The 20,165-nt window shown below is 46.8% G+C and overlaps 1 protein-coding gene across 1 annotated transcript in view; it reads left to right on the top strand.

The window, feature by feature from the left end:
• slc17a8 (solute carrier family 17 member 8) overlaps window positions 1–20,165 on the top strand; it is a 90,735-nt gene that overhangs the window by 29,117 nt on the left and 41,453 nt on the right. The window contains exons 4-5 of the mRNA XM_072269313.1: window positions 14,911–15,025; window positions 19,485–19,572. Coding sequence (XP_072125414.1) covers window positions 14,911–15,025; window positions 19,485–19,572 — 203 coding nt within the window. The remainder of the gene's footprint in view (window positions 1–14,910; window positions 15,026–19,484; window positions 19,573–20,165) is intronic.

The raw sequence follows: 20,165 nt of genomic DNA, 5'->3' as shown, positions 1-20,165 counted from the left end.
ACTGAACCATCAGCCGAGATTATTAGCTGCCGTTTCTGTAATGGAGCTGTTGGAATGGAAATGTCACCTCTCTTGACACATCTCAGTTTGAGGAAAATGCGATAAACACAGGCTTGCAAATTTAAATGAGGATGTGATTGTTCCCTCTCCTTGGGCACGGAACAGATCTTGAAACTCCCATTGTCTGAGAGAGACGTCACTTTTCTCCAACCTTGTAAAGAGCAGTGAAACCTTTCTTTTCTACCACGACAACCTGATGTGTGTCTGCACTGGGCAGGCAGCTATTAGCCCTGGGTTTGGTGATTTCTTTTATATTACTTTGTGACTGTCCCTAATTGATTTTGTACTGTGGGCAGGTGAGGATCGATTTAGGATAGATAGATGTTACAGTATACACCTAGTGGCAACCTTATTAGGCATCTCTTCTATCTAATAAAGTGGCCACTGTTTGTATTTCTGTATGTTCATGGTCTTTTGCTGCTGTAGCCCATCCGCTTCACGGTTCAACGTCTTGTGCGTTCAGAGATGCTCTTCTGCACACCACTGTTGTAAGGCATGGTTATTTGAGTTACTGTCACCTTCCTGTCAGCTTGAACCAGTCTATTCACTCCCGTCTGACCTCTCTCATTAACAAGGTGTGTTTGCCCACAAAACTAGATAGTTTTTGTATCTCACACCATTCACTGTAAACTCCAGAGACCATTATGTGTGAAAGTCACTTAGATCACATTTCTACCCCGTTCTGATGTTTGGTCTGAACAACACTGAACCTCTTGACCATGTCTGCATGCTTTCTGCATTGAGTTGCTGTCACACGATTGGCTGACAAGATATTTGTATTAACGGTCAGGTGTACAGGTGAACCTAATAAAGTGGCCACTGAAGGTAGACAGGTAATGGAATCAGATACCATCACAGTGTGTAAGAGGCATTTAGACAGACACTTGAATAGGCATGGCAGAGAAGAGTACAGTGCTAGTGCCGGGCAAATGGGATCAGTGTACAATGGCAATAGAATCACCAGAAACATGATGGGCTGAGTGGCCTGCTTCTGTGCTGATGTCTCTCAAGTTCAAATTTAATTGTCATTCAACCACACTCATGAATACTCACACATGAAACAGTGTCCTCTGGGGCTAGGGTGCAAAACACAGTACTGACAGTCACACACAGCACGAGGCACATATCACACATATAGTTACAATAACAGTAAAACATACAGTTGCAAAAAAAAAGAGAAATAAAAAATAAAATAACCAAAGTCCCTGAGTGTCATGGGCTGTAGACTGATGGTGTATTGGATGTTGTCCTGGAGCCAGGTTTCTGTAGGAACAAGCCCATAGCAGTTTCTCATCACACACTAGTGCAACCACAGACAAACACAACCCAGCTAGTCTTTACCGAGCGAATACTGGAGGGCAGCATTGATGGGAGGGACCAGCCGCCATCCCATCCTCCAGTGTCTCCTCTCCTGAGTGGCTGCACCAGGCAACCCTGCAGTGTCTCCTCTCCCGAGTGGCTGCCTCATCCCACCCTGCAGTGTCTCCTCTCCTGGGTGGCTGCACCAGGCAACCCTGTGGCACGAGGGCCTGGTCCGCACGGCAACCAAGCCCGCGCAGCTCACCGCCGCTGGTCTCGCCGATGAACCAGTGATCACTGGGTCAAAGTCTCAGCCAGATCTGGAAGAGATGGCAGGATTTTTCTCTCCAAGGGATGTTAATGAGCCAGACATGACGTTTCAAAGTGCACCCCAGAAGCAGAATTAGAATCAGGTTTATTATCACCGACATATGTCATGAAATGTGTTGCTTTGTGGCAGCAGTGCCGTGTAATACATGAACATTGCTATAAGTAACAAAAATAAACAGCGCAAAAGAGGGTTAGTGAGGCAGTGACCATGGGTTCACAGACCCTTCGGAAATCTGGTCTGGTGGTGGAGGGGAAGAAGCTGTTCCTGAATTATTGAGTGTGGGTTGTCAGGCTCCCATACCTCCTCCCCGTGGAAGTAACAAGAAGAGGGCATGTCCTGAGGAGAAGGGTCCTTAGTGATGTTTGACACCTTCTTGAACTGCATCTTGAAGATGTCCTCGCTGGCAGGGAGGGTTATGTCCCTGATCGAGCAGGCTGAGTTTACAACCCTCTACAGGCTGAGTCTACAACCCTCTACAGGCTGACTCTACAGCCCTCTACAGGCTGAGTTTACAACCCTCTACAGGCTGAGTTTACAGCCCTCTACAGGCTGAGTCTACAACCCTCTACAGGCTGACTCTACAATTCTCTACAGGCTGACTCTACAGCCCTCTACAGGCTGAGTGTACAACCCTCTACTGGCTGAGTTTACAGCCCTCTACAGGCTGAGTCTACAGCCCTCTACAGGCTGACTCTACAGCCCTCTACAGGCTGAGTCTACAACCCTCTACAGGCTGAGTCTACAACTCTCTACAGCTTCTTGTGATCCTGTACATTGGAGCCTCCATAACCAGACAGTGAAGCAACCAGTCAGAATACTCTGCACCGAAAACCTATAGAAACCTGCAAGAGGCTACGCTGACCCTCTGAATTTTCACAAATCCCTAAGGAAGTTGTAAACGGATGCTGACCAGCTGCCTTTGTGCTTGCCTCAGGGCACTGGGGCCAGGACGGATCCGCTGAGAACAATACACCAGAAACTTGGAGGAACGAGCCACGTTTGTGATTGCCTGATTGCGTTGGGCCCAGGATGGCAATACACACAAAGCGGAACTCAGTAGGTCAGACAGCATCCATGGAAATGAAATGATGTCAAAGACTCAACGCTTTGGGCCGAAAGATTTAATCGGGACCCTTCATCAGATCCTCTAAGACATTGATGCTCAGAAACTGAGGTAATTTCATTGTAAGCATCACAAAGATGAGTGTGTTTACTGCAGATTCATTTAGACAAGAGATAAGATGAGATAAGATGAGATAAAGCTTTATTTAGCCCAAAGGAGATTATTGTTGCAAGGTTACTCAGTCAAAAATATATACTTTAAAATATAAAATGTAACCGTTGAGGTACAGAAGAAAATGCAATCTGTGCATTAAAAAGTAATAGTGCAAAATGCAGATGTGCAATGAAATCAAATAGTTATATACTTTATGATGAGGAGTTGCAGTCTTATAGCCGCAGGGAGAAAGGATCTTCTGTGGGGTTCAGTGGTGGAGTCAGTCTGTTACCAAAGGTGCTCCTCTGTTTGTCCAGTATGTCATGGAGGGGGTGAGAGGGATTGTCCATATTGCTCCGTAGCCTTTGCAGCATCCTCCTCTCAGACATGACCGCCAAGGGATGCAGTTCCACCCCCAGAAAAGAACCAGCCTTCCTGACGAGCTTATCGATCTCCTCAGCATCGCTGCTCTCACCCTGCTGTCCCAGCAGACTGCAGCGTAGAATAGAAAGCTGGCCGCCTCTGAGACGTAGAATATCCGCAGCATAGTACTGCAGACGTTGAATGACTAGAGCCTCCTCAGGAAGCACAGTCGGCTCTGGCTCTTCTTGTACAGAGAGCCCCTGTATTTTCAGTCCAGTCCAGTTTATTGTCCAGGTGATATTTAGTTAACAGCCTTTACATTGCCCAGCCACTGCTCTGGCATTCAGGTTGTTTTTCCAGCTCGGTGACACGTCGCCCAGACCTGCTCCAGAACCACTCCGCTGTTGAAATGTAACCCCAGGTCCTGTTCAATCGGACGCTCTGCTGTCCGGTCTGTGGGCGGCGTGATAACGTAGCGGTTAGTGTAATGCTTCACGGCACCAGCGGCTGGGGAACAATTCCTGACACGTAGAATAGACGTAGATCGTTCTTGCTGTGACTGTGTGGGTTTCCTCTGGGTGCTCTGGTTTCCTTGCACATCACAAGGACACACGGGTTAGTAAGTTGTAGGCATCCAGTGCTGAGCCCAACATATTGGTGCAATTACAAAGAAGGCACGACAGCAGCGATATTTCATTGGGAATTTGAGGAGATTTAGCAGTCTGCAAAGCCTCTCACAATTTTCTACAGATGTACCATTCTAACAGGCTGCATCGCCACTTGCTATCTATCCTGCACAGGATCAGAAAAAGCTGCAGAAAGTTGCAAACGCAACCAACCCCATCATGCACACTCGCCTTCCCAGCATCAAGGACATCTTCAAAAGGCAGCATCCATCACTAAGGACCCCCATCACCCAGAACGTGCCCTCTTCTTGTTGCTGCCATCAGGGAGGAGGCTCAGGAGCCTGAAGACACAGACTCAACATTTCAGGAACAGCTTCTTCCCCTCTGCCATCAGATTTCTGAATGGTCAATCAATCCATGTACACGACCTCACTATTTTTTTTTTGCTTTCTTATTCATTACTTATTTAAATAAATATGTTTCTTATTGTAATTTATAGTGTATTATGTATTGCAATGTACTGCTACTGCAAAACAACACATTTCATGACACATGACGGTGATATTAAACCTGATTCTGACCAGAAGCGTGGCGACACTTGAAAAGACTTTTAAAGAAAGTTTATCACATATACATCAAAGCATCAGAACGTACAGTGAAATGTATCTTGTGTCACTGACCAACACGGTCCGAGGATGTGCTGGGGGCTGCCCACAGGTGTCAATGTGCTTCCAGCACCAACACAACTTAGCAACCCTAACCAGTACATCTTTGAAATGTGGGAGGAAACCAGAGCACCCAGAGAAAATCCACACATTCATGGGAGGAACATACAAACTCCTTACAGACAGTGGCAGGAATCGAACCATGATCGACGATCATTAGCACAGTAAAACAATTGTGCTCATCACTACACTACCGTGCTGCCCTAAGTTGCGGGCTGCCCCCAGTTCATCCTTGGATTGTGTTGGTCGTTGGCGCAAAGCCATGCATTTTACTGTGTGCTTCGATGTTTTGACAAACATGTGACAAATAGAACTAATCTTTCTTTGAAGAAACGTAACGCCTCATTTCGTATGCTCCATGAGAGGAGATGACCGTGTTTTGTCCTTTCCCTTGTCAGACAATATCCCTCTTGTAAGGTGAGCCAGGAGCTGCGAGGGCTGTTAATTATTAACCCATCTTCTTCCCTGGGCAATGCTGACGGATATTAAACTGCTGTTCAGGGAAACTTTGAATTAAAACAGAGGGTTGTATGAAATTATGGCTGGTAGGTACTCACAGGGGGGAGGGCAGATTTTATGATCACAAATGTCTGGAATATATCTGTTAAAGAGGCAGATAAAATCAGTGAAACATTTAATTAGAGCATGATACACTTTGGCAAGAGATCGGTGTCCATCGGAAAATCAATCTCTGAATAATTAGCAGCTGTTGGAATGGAGGGAAACGTATTGTATGGAACAGCATCAAGCCCTTTGATCGCTCTTGTCTCCATCTCAGGAGACAGATTATCCATTGGCATTTACTGCACACCCGCGAGGTAATGTTGCATCTCTGTAAATCTCTGGTTAGACTGCTGAAAGTTATCCTGCCATCAGTCACACTTTCTGCCTCAATAAACAATAGACAATAGGTGCAGGAGTAGACCATTCAGCCCTTCGAGCCAGCACCGCCATTCACTGTGACCATGGCTGATTATCCACAATCAGTACCCTGTTCCTGCCTTCTTCCCATATCCCTTGACTCCATTATCTTTAAGAGCTCTAGCTAACTCTTTCTTGAAAGCATCCAGAGAATTGGACTCCACAGCCTTCTGGGGCAGAGCATTCCACAGATCCACAACTCTCTGGGTGAAAAAATTTTTCCTTAACTCCGTTCTAAATGGCTTACCCCTTATTCTTAAACTGTGGCCTCTGGTTCTGGACTCCCCCAACATCGGGAACATGTTTCCTGCCTCCAGTGTGTCCAATCCCTTAATAATCTTATATGTTTCAATCTGATCCCCTCTCATCCTTCTAAATTCCAGAGTATACAAGCCCAGTCACTCCAATCTTTCAATATATGACAGTCCCGCCATCCCGGGAATTAACCTCGTGAACCTACGCTGCACTCCCTCAATAGCAGGAATGCCCTTCCTCAAATTTGGAGACCAAAACTGCACACAATACTCCAAATGTGGTCTCACCAGGGCCTTGTACAGCTGCAGAAGGACCTCTTTGCTCTTATACTCAGTTCCCCTTGTTATGAAGGCCAGCATGCCATGAGCTTTCTTCACTGCCTGCTGTACTTGCATGCTTGCTTTCAGTGACTGATGAACAAGAACACCTAGATCTCGTTGTCCTTCCCCTTTTCCTAACTTGACACCATTCAGATAGTAATCTGCCTTCCTGTTCTTGCCACCAAAGTGGATAATCTCACATTTATCCACATTAAACTGCATCTGCCATGCATCCGCCCACTCACCCAACCTGTCCAAGTCACCCTGCATTCTCATAACATCCTCCTCACATTTCACACTGTCACCCAGCTTTGTGTCATCTGCAGATTTGCTAATGTTACTTTTAATCCCTTCATCTAAATCATTAATGTATATTGTAAATAGCTGCAGTCCCAGCACTGAGCCTTGCAGTACCCCACTAGTCACTGCCTGCCATCCTGAAAAGGACCCGTTAATCGCTACTCTTTGCTTCCTGTCTGCCAACCAATTTTCTATCCATGTCAGTACCCTACCCCCAATACCATGTGCTCTAATTTTGCCCACTAATCTCTTATGTGGGACTTTATCAAAGGCTTTCTGAAAGTCCAGGTACACTACATCCACCTGCTCTCCCTTGTCCATTTTCATAGTTGTATCCTCAAAAAATTCCAGAAGATTTGTCAAGCATGAATTCCCCTTCGTAAATCCATGCTGACTCGGACCGATCCTGTTACTGCTATCCAGATGTGTCATAATTTCATCTTTTATAATTGACTCCAGCATCTTCCCCACCACTAATGTCAGATAACTGGTCTATAATTCCCTGTTTTCTCTTTCCCTCCTTTCTTAAAAAGTGGGATAACATTAGCTACCCTCCAGTCCTCAGGAACTGATCCTGAATCTATAGAACATTGGAAAATGATTACCAATGCATCCACGATTTCTAGAGCCACCTCCTTAAGTACCCTGGGGTACAGACCATCAGGCCCTGGGGATTTATCAGCCTTCAGTCCCATCAGTCTATCCAACACCACCCTGCCTCATGTGAATTTCCTTCAGTTCCTCCATTACCCCAGGTCCTCTGGCCACTATTACATCTGGGAGGTTGTTTGTGTCTTCCCTAGTGAAGACAGATCCAAAGTACCTGTTCAACTTGTCTGCCAATTCTTTGTTCCCCATAATAAATTCACCCGTTTCTGTCTTCAAGGGCCCAATTTTGGTCTTAACTAATTTTTTCCTCTTCACATACCTAAAGAAATTTTTACTATCCTCCTTTATACTTTTGGCTAGCTTACCTTCATACCTCATCTTTTCCCCCCCGTATTGCCTTTTTAGTTATCTTCTGCTGCTCTTTAAAAGCCTCCCAATCCTCTGGCTTCCCGCTCATCCTTGCTATGTTATACTTCCTCTCTTTTATTTTTATACTGTCCTCGACTTCCCTTGTCATCCACGGCCTCCCCTCACTCCCCTTGTGCATGGGCCATCCGTATTCCCCTGGTCAATTCATCCCTCCCACTCCTCGAGTGCCTTCACCTCCACCTTCTCGTTCACCATCTGTGGCTCTAAATACCCCTCCCAGGCATGGCAGCAATTCACCAGCGCCTCCTCCAACCTGCCCTGTTGTGTCTGATGCTCCCCCCATGGCCTCGACGTCAGTGGCCGTGCACAGCTTCACCGAGCACACCCACTCCATCTGGAACTCCTGGTTGTCAGCCTCTTATTTCCCCTCTCCGTTCCCCCACCGGTCTGTCTGTCCTCAGACTCCTCCACTCCCAGGGTGAGGCCAAGTGCAAACAGAGGCACTGCGCCTCACACTGTCTACGTGAATACTGAATCCTCTAATGTTAAATAACCTGTTCACACTCTGTCCCTCCATCTTCCTGATCTACCAGTTCCTGCTAGAACCCCTGCTCCCACCACCCTGCTTACAACATGGTGGTTGCTTGTCATGTCCGACAACGACAGGAGACCTGTGCAGGAGAGTTTTTCAAATGGAAAAGCTGTTGCACTGGGGCAGTTCCTCTCTCTCGATATCAGAAGTCTGGGTCCAGTGGTACGAGTAGTCGTCACAAACTGGTTACAGTGGATGACCATGACGTCTTCTGGGCCTTGTCAAACTCTCCATGCAGCATTGCAGAACTGTCTTCCTGGCCATTGGATCTCACTGTAGATCTGCCCCCCCAGTCCACCAGAGGTAACTTCAGACGCTAGGACAGGCATGTCCCTATCTCACCGGGGTACGAGGCCTGCCTGCCAAAGTGGCCTCTGTCACATGCAGACAGCTGCTTAGAGCCACGGGTGAGAGCTGAGTGTCCGGTGAAAAATCTGCCAAGATCAATCCTGGTCATTCCCTATGTCATACAACACAACACATAATGAACAAATGAAATGCGTTTGTTAAGACATTGTGGGCTGAATGGCTTGTTCCAGAAATGAATTGACAATCTGCTACGACCAATTGACCAATTAGTTTTTGGACTGTGGGAGGAAACGCACGCAGTCGCGTGAAGGAACGTACCAGCTTACAGAGGATTTCGGAATTGATCTCCAGGCTTTGACGTTGAGCTGTAACAGTGTCACGTTAACCGCTGTGTTACCGTGGCACCCTTCTTGAACTTTTTGGGGAGCATTCCCAAGATTTTCACAGATCTCCATGTGAAGATGAGGTTCCTAGTGTTGTTCCTGGATGGGATGGGTCTGATCTGGTTCTGACACCCCCCCATCACTCCTCTCCCAGCCCCACCACGGGGCATGATTTCTCCCAATTTCAGGATCTAAATAAACATCTTAATACCTTCAACCAGGTCATTGCATGGGAACTGCTCCCAGAGAGTGCAGAATTTTAGGGGGTGGGAAGGAGGTAAGACCACTGGGGGGGGGGGGAGGGGGTTGTAGATTTTTGGAAGATTTCCCTACCCAATTGTAATCCAAGGACTGTACCTTCCATTGTGTCCACTAGGTGGCACAGTGGAGTCAGTCTGGAACCTCCCTGGGCCGTAAGACACGTGGAGCAGAATTAGGCCATTTGGAACAGACCCAGAGCTGTCAAACATTCTTCATGTGATAACCCTTTCATTCCTGGAATCATCCTTGTGAACCTCCTCTGAACCCTCTCCAATGCCAGTACATCTTTTCTTAGCTGAGGAGCCCAAAACTGTTCACAATACTCACGGTGAGGCCTCACCAGGACCTTATAAAACCTCAGCTTTGCAGCCCTGCACTTGCATTCAAGGCCTCTTGAAATGAATGCTAACATTGCATTTGCCTACCTCACTAACGACTCAACCTGCAAGTTAACCCTTAAGGTGTTCTGCACAAGGACTCCCAAATCCCTTTGCATCAGAGATTTCTGGATTTTCTCCCCAATTAGAGAATAGTTTGCACACTTGTTTCTTCTACCAAAGTACTTGACCATGCATTTTCCAACATTGTATTTCATTTGCCACTTTCTTGCCCATTCTCCAAATCTGTCTCAGTCCTTCTGCATCCTACCTGTTTCCTCAACACTACCTGCCCCTCCATCGATCTTCGTATCATCTGCAAACTTGGCAACAAAGCCATCTGTTTCATCATCTAAACCATTGATATACAGTATAAAAAGAAGTGGTCCAAACACTGACCGCTGTGGAACACCACTAGTCACTGGCAGCCAACCAGAAAAGGCTCTTTTTATTCCCACCTGTTGCCTCCTACCAATCAGCCAATGCGTTAACCCGTGCCAGTAACCTTCCTGTAATACCATGGGCTGTTATCTTGGAAAGCAGCCTCATGTGTGGCACCTTGTCAAAGGCCTTCTGAAAGTCCAAATACACCACATCCACTGCATTCCCTTTATCTATCCAACTATCAGTCCCCTCAAAGAATTCCAACAGGTTTGTCAGCCAAGATTTTCCCTTAAGGAAACCATGCTGACTTTGTCCTATCTTGTCCTGTGCCACCAAGTACTTCATCACCTCATCCTTAACAACTGCCTCCAACATCTTCTCAACCACCGAGATCAGGCTAACTGGTCTATAATTCACTTTGTGTAATATCAGGAAGCACTTGTCAAATCCCAAGTAATTCATGCCCAAAAAATCCATTCCCAGATAATTGTGGACTTTGAAACTCAACCCATGGACTATGCGGAGCACATTTGATGGGTCATATGGCTTAATTCAGCTCCTATGTCTTACTCATATCCACCTACAAGTTTGCAGATGATACCACTATAGTGAGTCCTATCTCAGACAACGATGAGTTGGTGTCAAGGAAGGAGATAGAGTGTTTAGTAACAGGGTGTCATGACAACAACCTTTTCCTCAATGTCTGGAAGACAAAAAGAGCTGGTCACTGACTTCAGGAAGGTGTGTGTATCTGTGTGAGTGTATGTATGGGTGTGTGTGTGTGTGTGTGTGTGTGTGTGTGTGTGTGTGTGTGTGTGTGTGTGTGTGTGTTTGAGTGTGTGAGAGTGTGTGAGTATGTATGAGAGTGTGTGTGTGGGCGCGTATGTATGTGTGTACAAGTGTGTGTGTGATTGAGTGTATGTTTGAGCGTGTGAGAGTGTGTGTGTATGTGTGTGAGAGTGTGTGTGTATCTGTGTGAGAGTGAGTGTGTGTGTGTGTGTGTGTGTGTGTGTGTGTGTATGTATGTATGTATGTATGTATGTATAGGGGAGTGGAGTAAGGATGGTGCACTCGATCCTGTCTACATCAACAGCGTTGAGTTTGAGAAGGTTGAGAGCTTCAAGTTCCTTGGAGCGAACATCACCAAGAGCTGATCCAACCGCATGGACACCATGGCCAAGAAAGCTCACCAACACCTCTACCTCCTCAGGAGACTATAGAATTCCTCATGGCCCTGTCGAGCGTTACCGCTCGAAGCACCATAGAAAACATTCTGTGTGAATGCACCACGGGTTGGTACAATACCGGCTCTATATGTGAGCACGAGAAACTGCAGAACGTTGTGGACACAGCTCAGCACATCCCAGGAACCGGCCTCCCCTCCATGAACTCTGTCTACACCCCTCACTGCCTCAGTAAAGTTGGCAGCATAATCAGAGACCCCACCCACCCCGGGCATTCTCTCTTCTCCCCCCTCCCATCAGGCAGAAGATACAAAAGCCTGAAATCACGTACCACCAGGCTCAGGAACAGCCTCTATCCCACGATGAGACTGTTGAATGGTCCCCTTGTATGAGAGGGTGGATACCTGACCTCACACTCTACCTCCTTATGATCTTGGACCTTATTGTCCACCTGCCCAGCACTTTCTGTGTAGCTGTTACACTTCGTTCTGCATACAGTTACTGTTTTCCCTTGTATCAGTTCAGTGCACCGTGTAATGATCTGATCTGCGTGAACAGTACACAAGACAAGATTTTCACTGTATCTTGTTCATGTGGCAATAATAAACTTGTTTAGAGATTAGCTTTATTTCTCACATCTACGTCGAAAGATCGAAACGATCAGTGAAATGCGTCATTTGTGTCAATAACTAACACAGTCCGAGGTTGTGTTGGAGGCAGCCGGCAAGTGTCACCACGTTTCTGGCGCCAAAGTAATATGACCACAATTAACTCTAACTCCATAAGACATAGGAACAGAATTAGGCCATTCAGCCCATCGAGTCTGCTCAGCCATTCTATCATAGCTGATTCTGGATCCGACTCAACCCCATACACCTGTCTTCTCACCTACATCCTTCAATCCATCAGGAAATGATCAACTTCCACCTCAAATATACCCACAGACTGGGCCTCCACCGTAGTCTGTGGTAGAGCATTTCACAGATTCACTATTCTTTGGCTAAAAAATTCCTCCTTACCTCTGTTCTAAAGGGTCGGCCCTCCAATTCTGAGGCAGTGCCCTCTAGTTCTGGATACCCTCACCAGAGCAAATACCTGTCTCCACATCCACCCTGTCTAGTCCTTTCAACATCCAGTGGGTTTCAGTGAGATCTCCCTGCATTCTTCCACATTCCAGTGAGTGCAGGCACAAAGCTGCCAAATGGTCCTCGTATGTTTTTGGACTGTGTGAGGAAACCAGAGCATTTGGAGGAGCAGTCATGGGGACAAATACAAACTCGTTACAGACAGCAGTGGGAGCTGAACCCCTGTTGGCAATGTCGGGTACTGTAAAGTGTAACCACTATGCTTCAGCAATATAGCAACAGCAATTCTAGTCGTCTTCCTCTTCTAAAGCCCATCACCCCTGCTGGGGCACAGGCCGCTGACAGCAGCTCTTCAGAGTACTCTGTCCTGGGCCTGTCTTTTGTGTGGCCCACCATCCTGTCCCAGTGAGGAGGTCTCTGGAGCTCTGTTCTAGGATGGAGTTGCTAGCCCCGTGCCTAGCCCTCTGCCTGGATCGGCTGTGGTGCTGAACTGGCTCCGTGACTGTGGGCTCCCTGTCAGGACCCAACAGTTCATCTTCTGTCTGGTACCTGTTTACTTTTTTATACCTTGCAAGATTTGTTGTTTTCTTGCACACTGGTTGTTTGACAGTCTCTGCTGTGTGTGTGTGTGGGGGGGGGGTTAATGGGTTCTGTGGTGTCTCTGTGCTTTGTGGCTGCCACAAGGCGATGAGTCTCAAGGTTTCATATGGTATAAATAGGTTGATAGTAAATGCATGTTGAACTTTGAACTTTTTGCAGCTGGGCTTGAGACGGCCCATGGCAGATGTCAATTCTAACAGCAATACCAGTGAACTGCTCAGTGATGGTTTGTCAGGTGCAGATGATCACAGACCTGGTGTCCAGAGCTGGTCCACCCAACTGTGTGGAGTAAATGGTTCCCCACCTTCAGTGCCTGCCGGAAGCTCTGAAGTGCTTCGGCCCCTGCTCCAAATACTCCAGCTGTGCAGTCTGTCTCTGGCTGGGATCTGACCTTTTACAAACTGGGCAAATGCAAAAGAAAAATAAATATAATAATAATACATAAGGAAAGGATAGTTGGCGAGAACATGAGATGAAAGTGAGTGCACTTTGAACATTGAACATGGTCAGCTGGCGGAATGGAGACACAGGACTGGGTTATTCACAGCGGCCATCGCCTTTTCAAGACAGAACCTCCCCTTTGAGATGTCCTTGCAAACCTCGTCCATGTGTGTCTCTCCTCCTTCCCCAGCCCCTGTGCTGTGGTGCCTATGAGACTAGCACAGAACTCAGCCTGTTGGTACACAAAGGATTGTTATACAAGGACAAATTAAGCCAGTTGGACTTTGCATTCAATAGATGTTAGAAGATGGAGGGGGAGGGATCCAATTGTTAAATATTGAAGATGAAAGAGCACAAGGTTTCAAGAACATAGAACATTGAACACTAAGCACAGTACAGGCTATTCAGTCCACAATGTTGTGCTGATCTTTTAACTTACTCCAAGATCAATCTAATCCTTCCCTCCCACATAGCCCTCCACTTTTCCATCATCCATGTTCCAATGTAAGAGGATTCCTGGATGCCCCTAATGTATCTACATCTACTACCCTTGGCAGTGCATTTCCTGCACCCACCACTCTCTGTGCAAAAATCCTACCTCTGACATTCTCCTTATACTCCCCCCAAATCACCTCTTGTATTAGTCAATTCTGCTCTGGAATCTGGTGGTCCACTCTGATGTCTTTTATCATCTTGTATACCTCTAGATAACTAAGTTCCCTTCTTCCAAGTGAATGTTGTGCTGTAAACAACCGCATAACTCTCACTGTGTGGATCACCATGGGAACGCCACAATGTAGGTAACCATATGAATGTCATACTGTCAACCACAATGAGATGTGATGTAGGTCACCGTGTGCATAAGACCATAAGACAAAAGAGTAGAATTAGGCCATTTGGCCCATCGAGCCTGCTCTGCTATTTCATCATGGCTGATTTATTGTCCCTTGTATGAATAATAATTTAATGTCATATTGTAGGTCACCATGGGAATGTCACAGTGTAGGTCACCACCTGAATGTCACACTGTAGGTCACCATGGGAATGTTACATTGGAGGTCAATATGAGAACATCATATGGTAGGTCACTATGGGAAGATCATGGTGTAGATCACAACAGGAATGAATTAGGAAACAATGTTTTTATGAAGGACTACAGCTTTGTAAAACTCCAGTTTGGCCACACCTGGAGTATCGTTTACAATTTGGTTTGCGAGGATGATGCCTGGTTTAGAGGGCATGTCCTATAACGAGAGGTTGGAAAAACTTGGGTTGTTTTCTTTGGAACGGTGGAAGCTGCGGGGAGATCTGACAGTGGTTTATAAGATTATGAGAGGTACAGACAGAGTAGACAGGAGTATCTGCCTCCCAGGGTTGAAATATCTGATACCAGAGGGCATGCATTTATGGCTGGGGGGGGGGGGAGGGTAATGTCATGGGAGATGTGAGGGGCAAGTTTTTTTACCCAGAGAGTGGTGGGTGTGTGGAATGTGCTACCAGGGCTGGTGGTGGAGACAAATACATTAGAGACTTTTAAGAGATAGGCACATGAATGAGAGGAAAATGGAAAGATATGGACCTATTGGGTGAGGCCTTTCATTGATTCTATTGTGTTTCTCATATTTACTGTAAATGCCAACAAGTAAATGAACCTCAGGGTTGTATATGATGAGATATATATAGTTTGATGATAAACTTACTTTGAACTTTGTGAAGGCAGAGGGGATTAATTTAGTTGACCACTTGATTACTAATTTAATTGGATCAGCACAACATTGTGGGCCGAAGGGCCTGTTCCTGTACTATACTGTTCTATGTTATATGTAACCACTGAAATAACTGAAAAGATCTTCTCTCCCTGATACCCACTCTTCTAACACATTTTGTGCTTTTCTCCTAGGGTGTTTGGAATCGCAATATTTTTGACCTCAACACTCAACATGCTCATCCCTTCAGCAGCCCGGACCCACTTTGGCTGTGTTCTCTTTGTCAGAATCCTTCAAGGACTGGTTGAGGTAGGGTGTGAGATCTGCCTTATTGGTGGGGTAAACCCTTGCGGAAGTCCGATGCACTGGCCGTGTGGCTCACTCAGGCCAATGCACCATTCAACGATGAACAGAGAGCCTGCTGGCATCTGTGGAGGAGAAATCAGTTAATGTTTTGAGTCAGGGATGCAAGAGGGGCAGAGTGGAGGGTTGACAGTTTACAGTGCAAGACAGAAGACCTACGGTATATCGAGTCTAAGTTAGAAAGGTGCCGATGAGTGGTGACTCTTTGTGCACAGCTCCCATGGGAGTAATCAAATATTCCCATTTTTGGGAATCCACAGTCACAGCCGTGGGTACTTCAGTAAGCACCATTGTTTTAAGACTACACTTTTTTAAAACTTTTTTTTGCATAACGTATTTAATTGACTTTATATATAACAGGAATGGAAAATGGTGAAGGGTGGGGGGAGGTGGTTTGCAATTACTGGAAGTTTGATAAATCTGGTGGGAGGCTAGCCAGGTGGAGTATAAGGTGTGCCATCAGGTTGGCATACAAGGTGTTACTAATAGGGCATTTTTGCCTAAAGAACTGATGCTCACTAGATTTATTTTTTGTTTTTTTTTACACCATTGTTTCTAAACTCTTGAGACTGGTGTGCATGAAAATTCCAGGAGATCAGCATCTGAGATACTGAACCACCCTGTATGGCTTCGAAAATCACTCGATGATCAAAGTCACTTAGATCACATTTCCTCCCCTTTCTGATATTTGGTCTGAACTGCTGAACCTTTTGGCCATGTCTGCACGCTGTGCTGTATAGAGTGGCTGATCAGATATTTGCATTAGTGAGCAGGTGTACAGGCGTAGCTAATAAAGTGGACACTGAGTGTAAGTCAGTGATGATAAATCTAATTCTGCCAAATGAGTGATAGAGCTGTGTTCTTGATGAAGGAAGGTGCAGTTAATCTCCTGATGTGCAGGTTTAAGGAGCACTGGTTAACTAATTAAATTAGTCATATTCCATATCAAACTCACAGTTCAATCATTGAAAATTAAAAGGCAGTTTAGATTCTCTTTAAAGTGTCTGCAGTGTTAAGCAATGATAAAACTGATCGTATTCTTGCCAAAGGCACTAAAGGCCGCTTGTCTGATTGAGTGATGTTTATTATCTTCTCTGCTGTTATCAGCAGTTACTGTAAAACTGGGGTGAGACGATTCGGGCAATTGGATGTAATAAAGTGATAATCTGTTGGATAACAACATCGTCAGGCTTCTTCAGGGGAGTGTGCCTACAACGTCAGGCGCATCAGGAAGAGAATGAGGGATGACCTGGGTCCATTCCTGAAGTAGGGTACTGTAGGACCGCGGAGATCGCCTAACTCCCCAGGGAGTGGTCTGGTCTTAGCTGGGGCTTTGGACAGTTTGCTTTTAGAGTTTTGGGTTCCTGATCGAAGGAAAGATGTGTTGGCAATGGAGAGAGTCCAGAGGAGGTTCACAAGAATGGTTCCTGGAGTGAAAGGGTTAACACATTAGGAGTGTTAGTAGCCACTGGGCCTGTATTTGCTGGAGTTTAGAAGAATGAGTGGGGGTGGGGCAGAGGTTGGAATCTCATTCAAACCTAATGAATATTGAAAAGCCTAGACAGAGTGGATGTGGAGAGGATGTTTCCTATAGTGTGAAAATCTAGGACCTAAGGGTGAAGACTCAGAATACAAGGATGTGTCACAAGGACATGGCTGGGAACAGACCCAAGTTAAAGACACAGACACTGAAGTACTAGGGACAGGACTAGGACACAGGGTGAGAGCAAGGACATGGACACAAAAACCAGGATCCCGGAACAGGACTGGACAAGAGAGCTAGGAGCCTGGGCTTGGACTCCGAGCCAGAGACTGGACAAGGACCCAGCACCTGGGTCTTGCCTCTGGCTTGGACCCCAGACTAGGCAAGGACAAGGCTTGGCTGGCAGGCAGGACAAGGCTGGAGTCTTCAGGCTTGAGGCTAGACACTAGAGGGGAGGCTTGGCAGGAGGCTGGAGGCCAGAGATTTGAAGCTCCTCCTGGGCAGGGCGCAGATCTCCACCCGACAGAGGCAAGGGACATGAAGGGACAGAACCAACTGTAGGTAACAGCAATACAGACTGGCTTACCCAACAGAGGCTAGGGACAGGAAAGGACAGAACCAACCACAGGGTAATGGCAAGACAGCCTGACTTACCTGGCAGAGGCAAGGGACAGGAAGGGAGCTAGGTACGGGGTGGCTCCAGGACAAGACTGCAGGCAAGACAAGGCAAGGCTTCAGGCAATGCAAGGCAAAACGAGAACTTCAGGCAAGGCAAGAGTTACTGGCAAAACAAGGTAAGGCTTCAGGCAAGGGAACAGAAGGCAGAGGAAGGAATACAAGGAGTAAGGACAAGAACAATCCAGCAGCCATGCTCTGGTCTCTGGAGGTATTTATGCAGCCAGCCCCAACCAGCATCAGCTGACTCAATTAGCTCAACAAGAACAGAAACAGGGTAGACAGGAAAACCTGGAGCAAGGGTCGATGGACCGGACTGTGAGCCGGAATACGGACCGGACCACGACAGGATGTCCATTTAGAACAGAGATGAGGAGAGATTCCTTTAGGTAGAGGGTGGTGAATCTGTGGAATTCATTGCCACAGATGGTTGTGGAGGCTGCCCACTCAATCTATGCCTCTTATCTTGCACACCTTTATCAAGTCACCTCTCATCGTCTTTCTCTCCAAAGAGATCAGCTCTAGCTCACTCAACCTAACCTCATAAGACATGCTCTCTAATTCAGGCAGCATCCTGGCAAATTTCCTCTGCACCCTCTCTAAAGCTTCCACATCCGTCCTATAATGAGGCGACCAGAACTGGGCACAATACACAAGTGTGGCCTAAGCAGGGTTTTGTAGAGCTGCAATATTACCTCGTAGTTCTTGAACTCATTCCCTGACTAATGAAGGCTAACATACCATATGCCTTCTTAATCACCTTATCAACTTGCATGGCAACTTTGAGGGATCTGTGGACATGGACCCCAAATCCCTCTGTTCCTACACACTGCTTGAATCCTACCAATAACCCTATGTTCTGCCTTCAAGAATATCATTGCCAGATCTATTCTCAAAGCCTAGGATGTTATACCACGGTTCTGAATGCAGCAACTCACCATTTGCTGGATGAACTCAGCTACTCGAGAGGTGTCTGGAGTTGGGGGTGGGGGTGGAATTGTTCACGTTTTGGGTTAGAACCCTGATCCTGGGTTTCAAATAAAAACTTGCCCAGTGCTGACGCAGGGTCTCGACCCCAGAGAGTTTTTCTCTCCCACACCGATTCTGCTCGACCCACTGTTACTCCAGCAGATTGTGTGTGTTGCTCCGGATTCAGTCACTGGCAACGTCAGTCAGAACTGGGTTCAATATCAATGTTCGTTGTTTTGTGCCAGTAGAGCATCGCCATGTGAGGCTCCATTGGTCATGGTCCACCATGGACATCATGTCCTGGCTGTCTACATAACACACAAGCCAGGGCAGTGCGATATGGAGAGCAGGCAATTGCCCATGCAGTAGGCTCCCTCTCTTCACACTGATGAGTCCAAAGGAACCGCCCTGACCGATACAGTTTGGCATCCGCAGTGTCACAGGAGTTGCCAGCCAGTGTTGAACTGCACGTAGAACTACCTCAGGGACTCCAGCTCCAGAACTTTCCCTGGAGTTTACTGAGTCTAGCACAAGGCAGTGGAGGCTTGAGATCAGAGTTTTCCTTCCCCATCTCCTAGATGAGCTGCCAACCGCGGCTGACGAGCCCCGTCTGTCTGAAGCGACTGGTTTTAAGGCAGCAGTAACCCGCCTTTGCCCCTTCTCCTGGCAGTAGAAATGTTTCCGCCGGGTTTAGTAGCTAAGCCACATGTGAAGACCGGGAGCTGGACATGCATGCTATTGGGAGTATTTAATTGGTAGCAGGAGTTTGTCTCTACATCGCTTCACCCCAGCAATGACAACCTCAGGAACATTACAATACAAAATACTAAAGCTTTAAGTTACAGTAAGAATTATACAGCTAATATTAAATTGAATACGGAGTGCAAAAAGAGAGGAAACATTAGTAAGTTAGTTCTATGAATTCATTGCCCATTCAGAAATTGGATAGGAAAAAGGAAGAAGCTATTCCTGAATCATTGAGTGCATGTCTTGAGGTTCCTGTACCTCTTCTCTGATGGTAGGAATGAGAAGAGGGCATGTCCTGGGTGGTGGGGTCCTTCTTGATGCATCACCTTTGGAAAATATGATGGTGGGGAGAGTAGCTCCCATGATGGAGCTGGCTGCGTTTACAACCCTCTGCAGCTTTTTTCCCTCGAGTCTGCTGATGTTTGTAACTTCCTTGCCAAGGGTACATCGGGGCCAGGGATGGTGTGGTGGTACTGTTTGTTTTGATTACAACTGTGCGTCGGTTCTTAATGTTTGTTGCTGTTTTTACAGGGAGTTACCTACCCAGCATGTCATGGACTGTGGAGCATGTGGGCCCCGCCTTTGGAGAGAAGCCGGCTGGCCACCATCTCTTTCTGTGGTCAGTGTCTCCTTTGTTAGTTCCTCCCCAGGCAGTGATGGACTTAGCAGCTGGACATTAGGGGGGACTCTACCCTTTGGAAGAGTCTAAAATCACAAGAGAATCTGCAGATGCCGAAATTCCAGAGGAACACACACAAAATGCTGGAGGAACTCAGCAGGTCAGGCAGCATCTGTGGAAGGGGGTAAACAGTCAATGCCTCAGGCTGAGACCCTTCATCAGGAATGGAAAGGAAAGGGGAAGAAGCCAGAATAAGGTGGTGGGGGGAGGGGGAAGGAGGAGGAGGACGTTAGAACATGATAGGACAGACCAGGTAAGTGATAGAAAAGGCAGGAACAGATGGATTCTGACCTACGAAGGAGAATAAAGGGTCAACATTTTGGGCCGAGACTCTTCAGCAGGACCAGAAAGGAAGGGGGAAGATGCTGGAATAAGAAGGTGAGAGGAGGGGAAGGAAGACAAGCTAGAAGGAATCTTTTAGCTTGTACTGCTTCCAGCATCTTCCCCCTTCCTTTCCCATCCTGATGAAGGCTCTCATCCTGAAAAGTTGACTTTATTCGTTTGCACGGACGCTGCCCGACCTGCTGAGTTCC

This window comes from Mobula birostris, chromosome 9 (genome assembly GCF_030028105.1).
Source record: "Mobula birostris isolate sMobBir1 chromosome 9, sMobBir1.hap1, whole genome shotgun sequence".
In the NCBI taxonomy this organism is placed as follows: domain Eukaryota; kingdom Metazoa; phylum Chordata; class Chondrichthyes; order Myliobatiformes; family Myliobatidae; genus Mobula; species Mobula birostris.
This window is presented reverse-complemented; position numbering and strand designations above follow the sequence as displayed.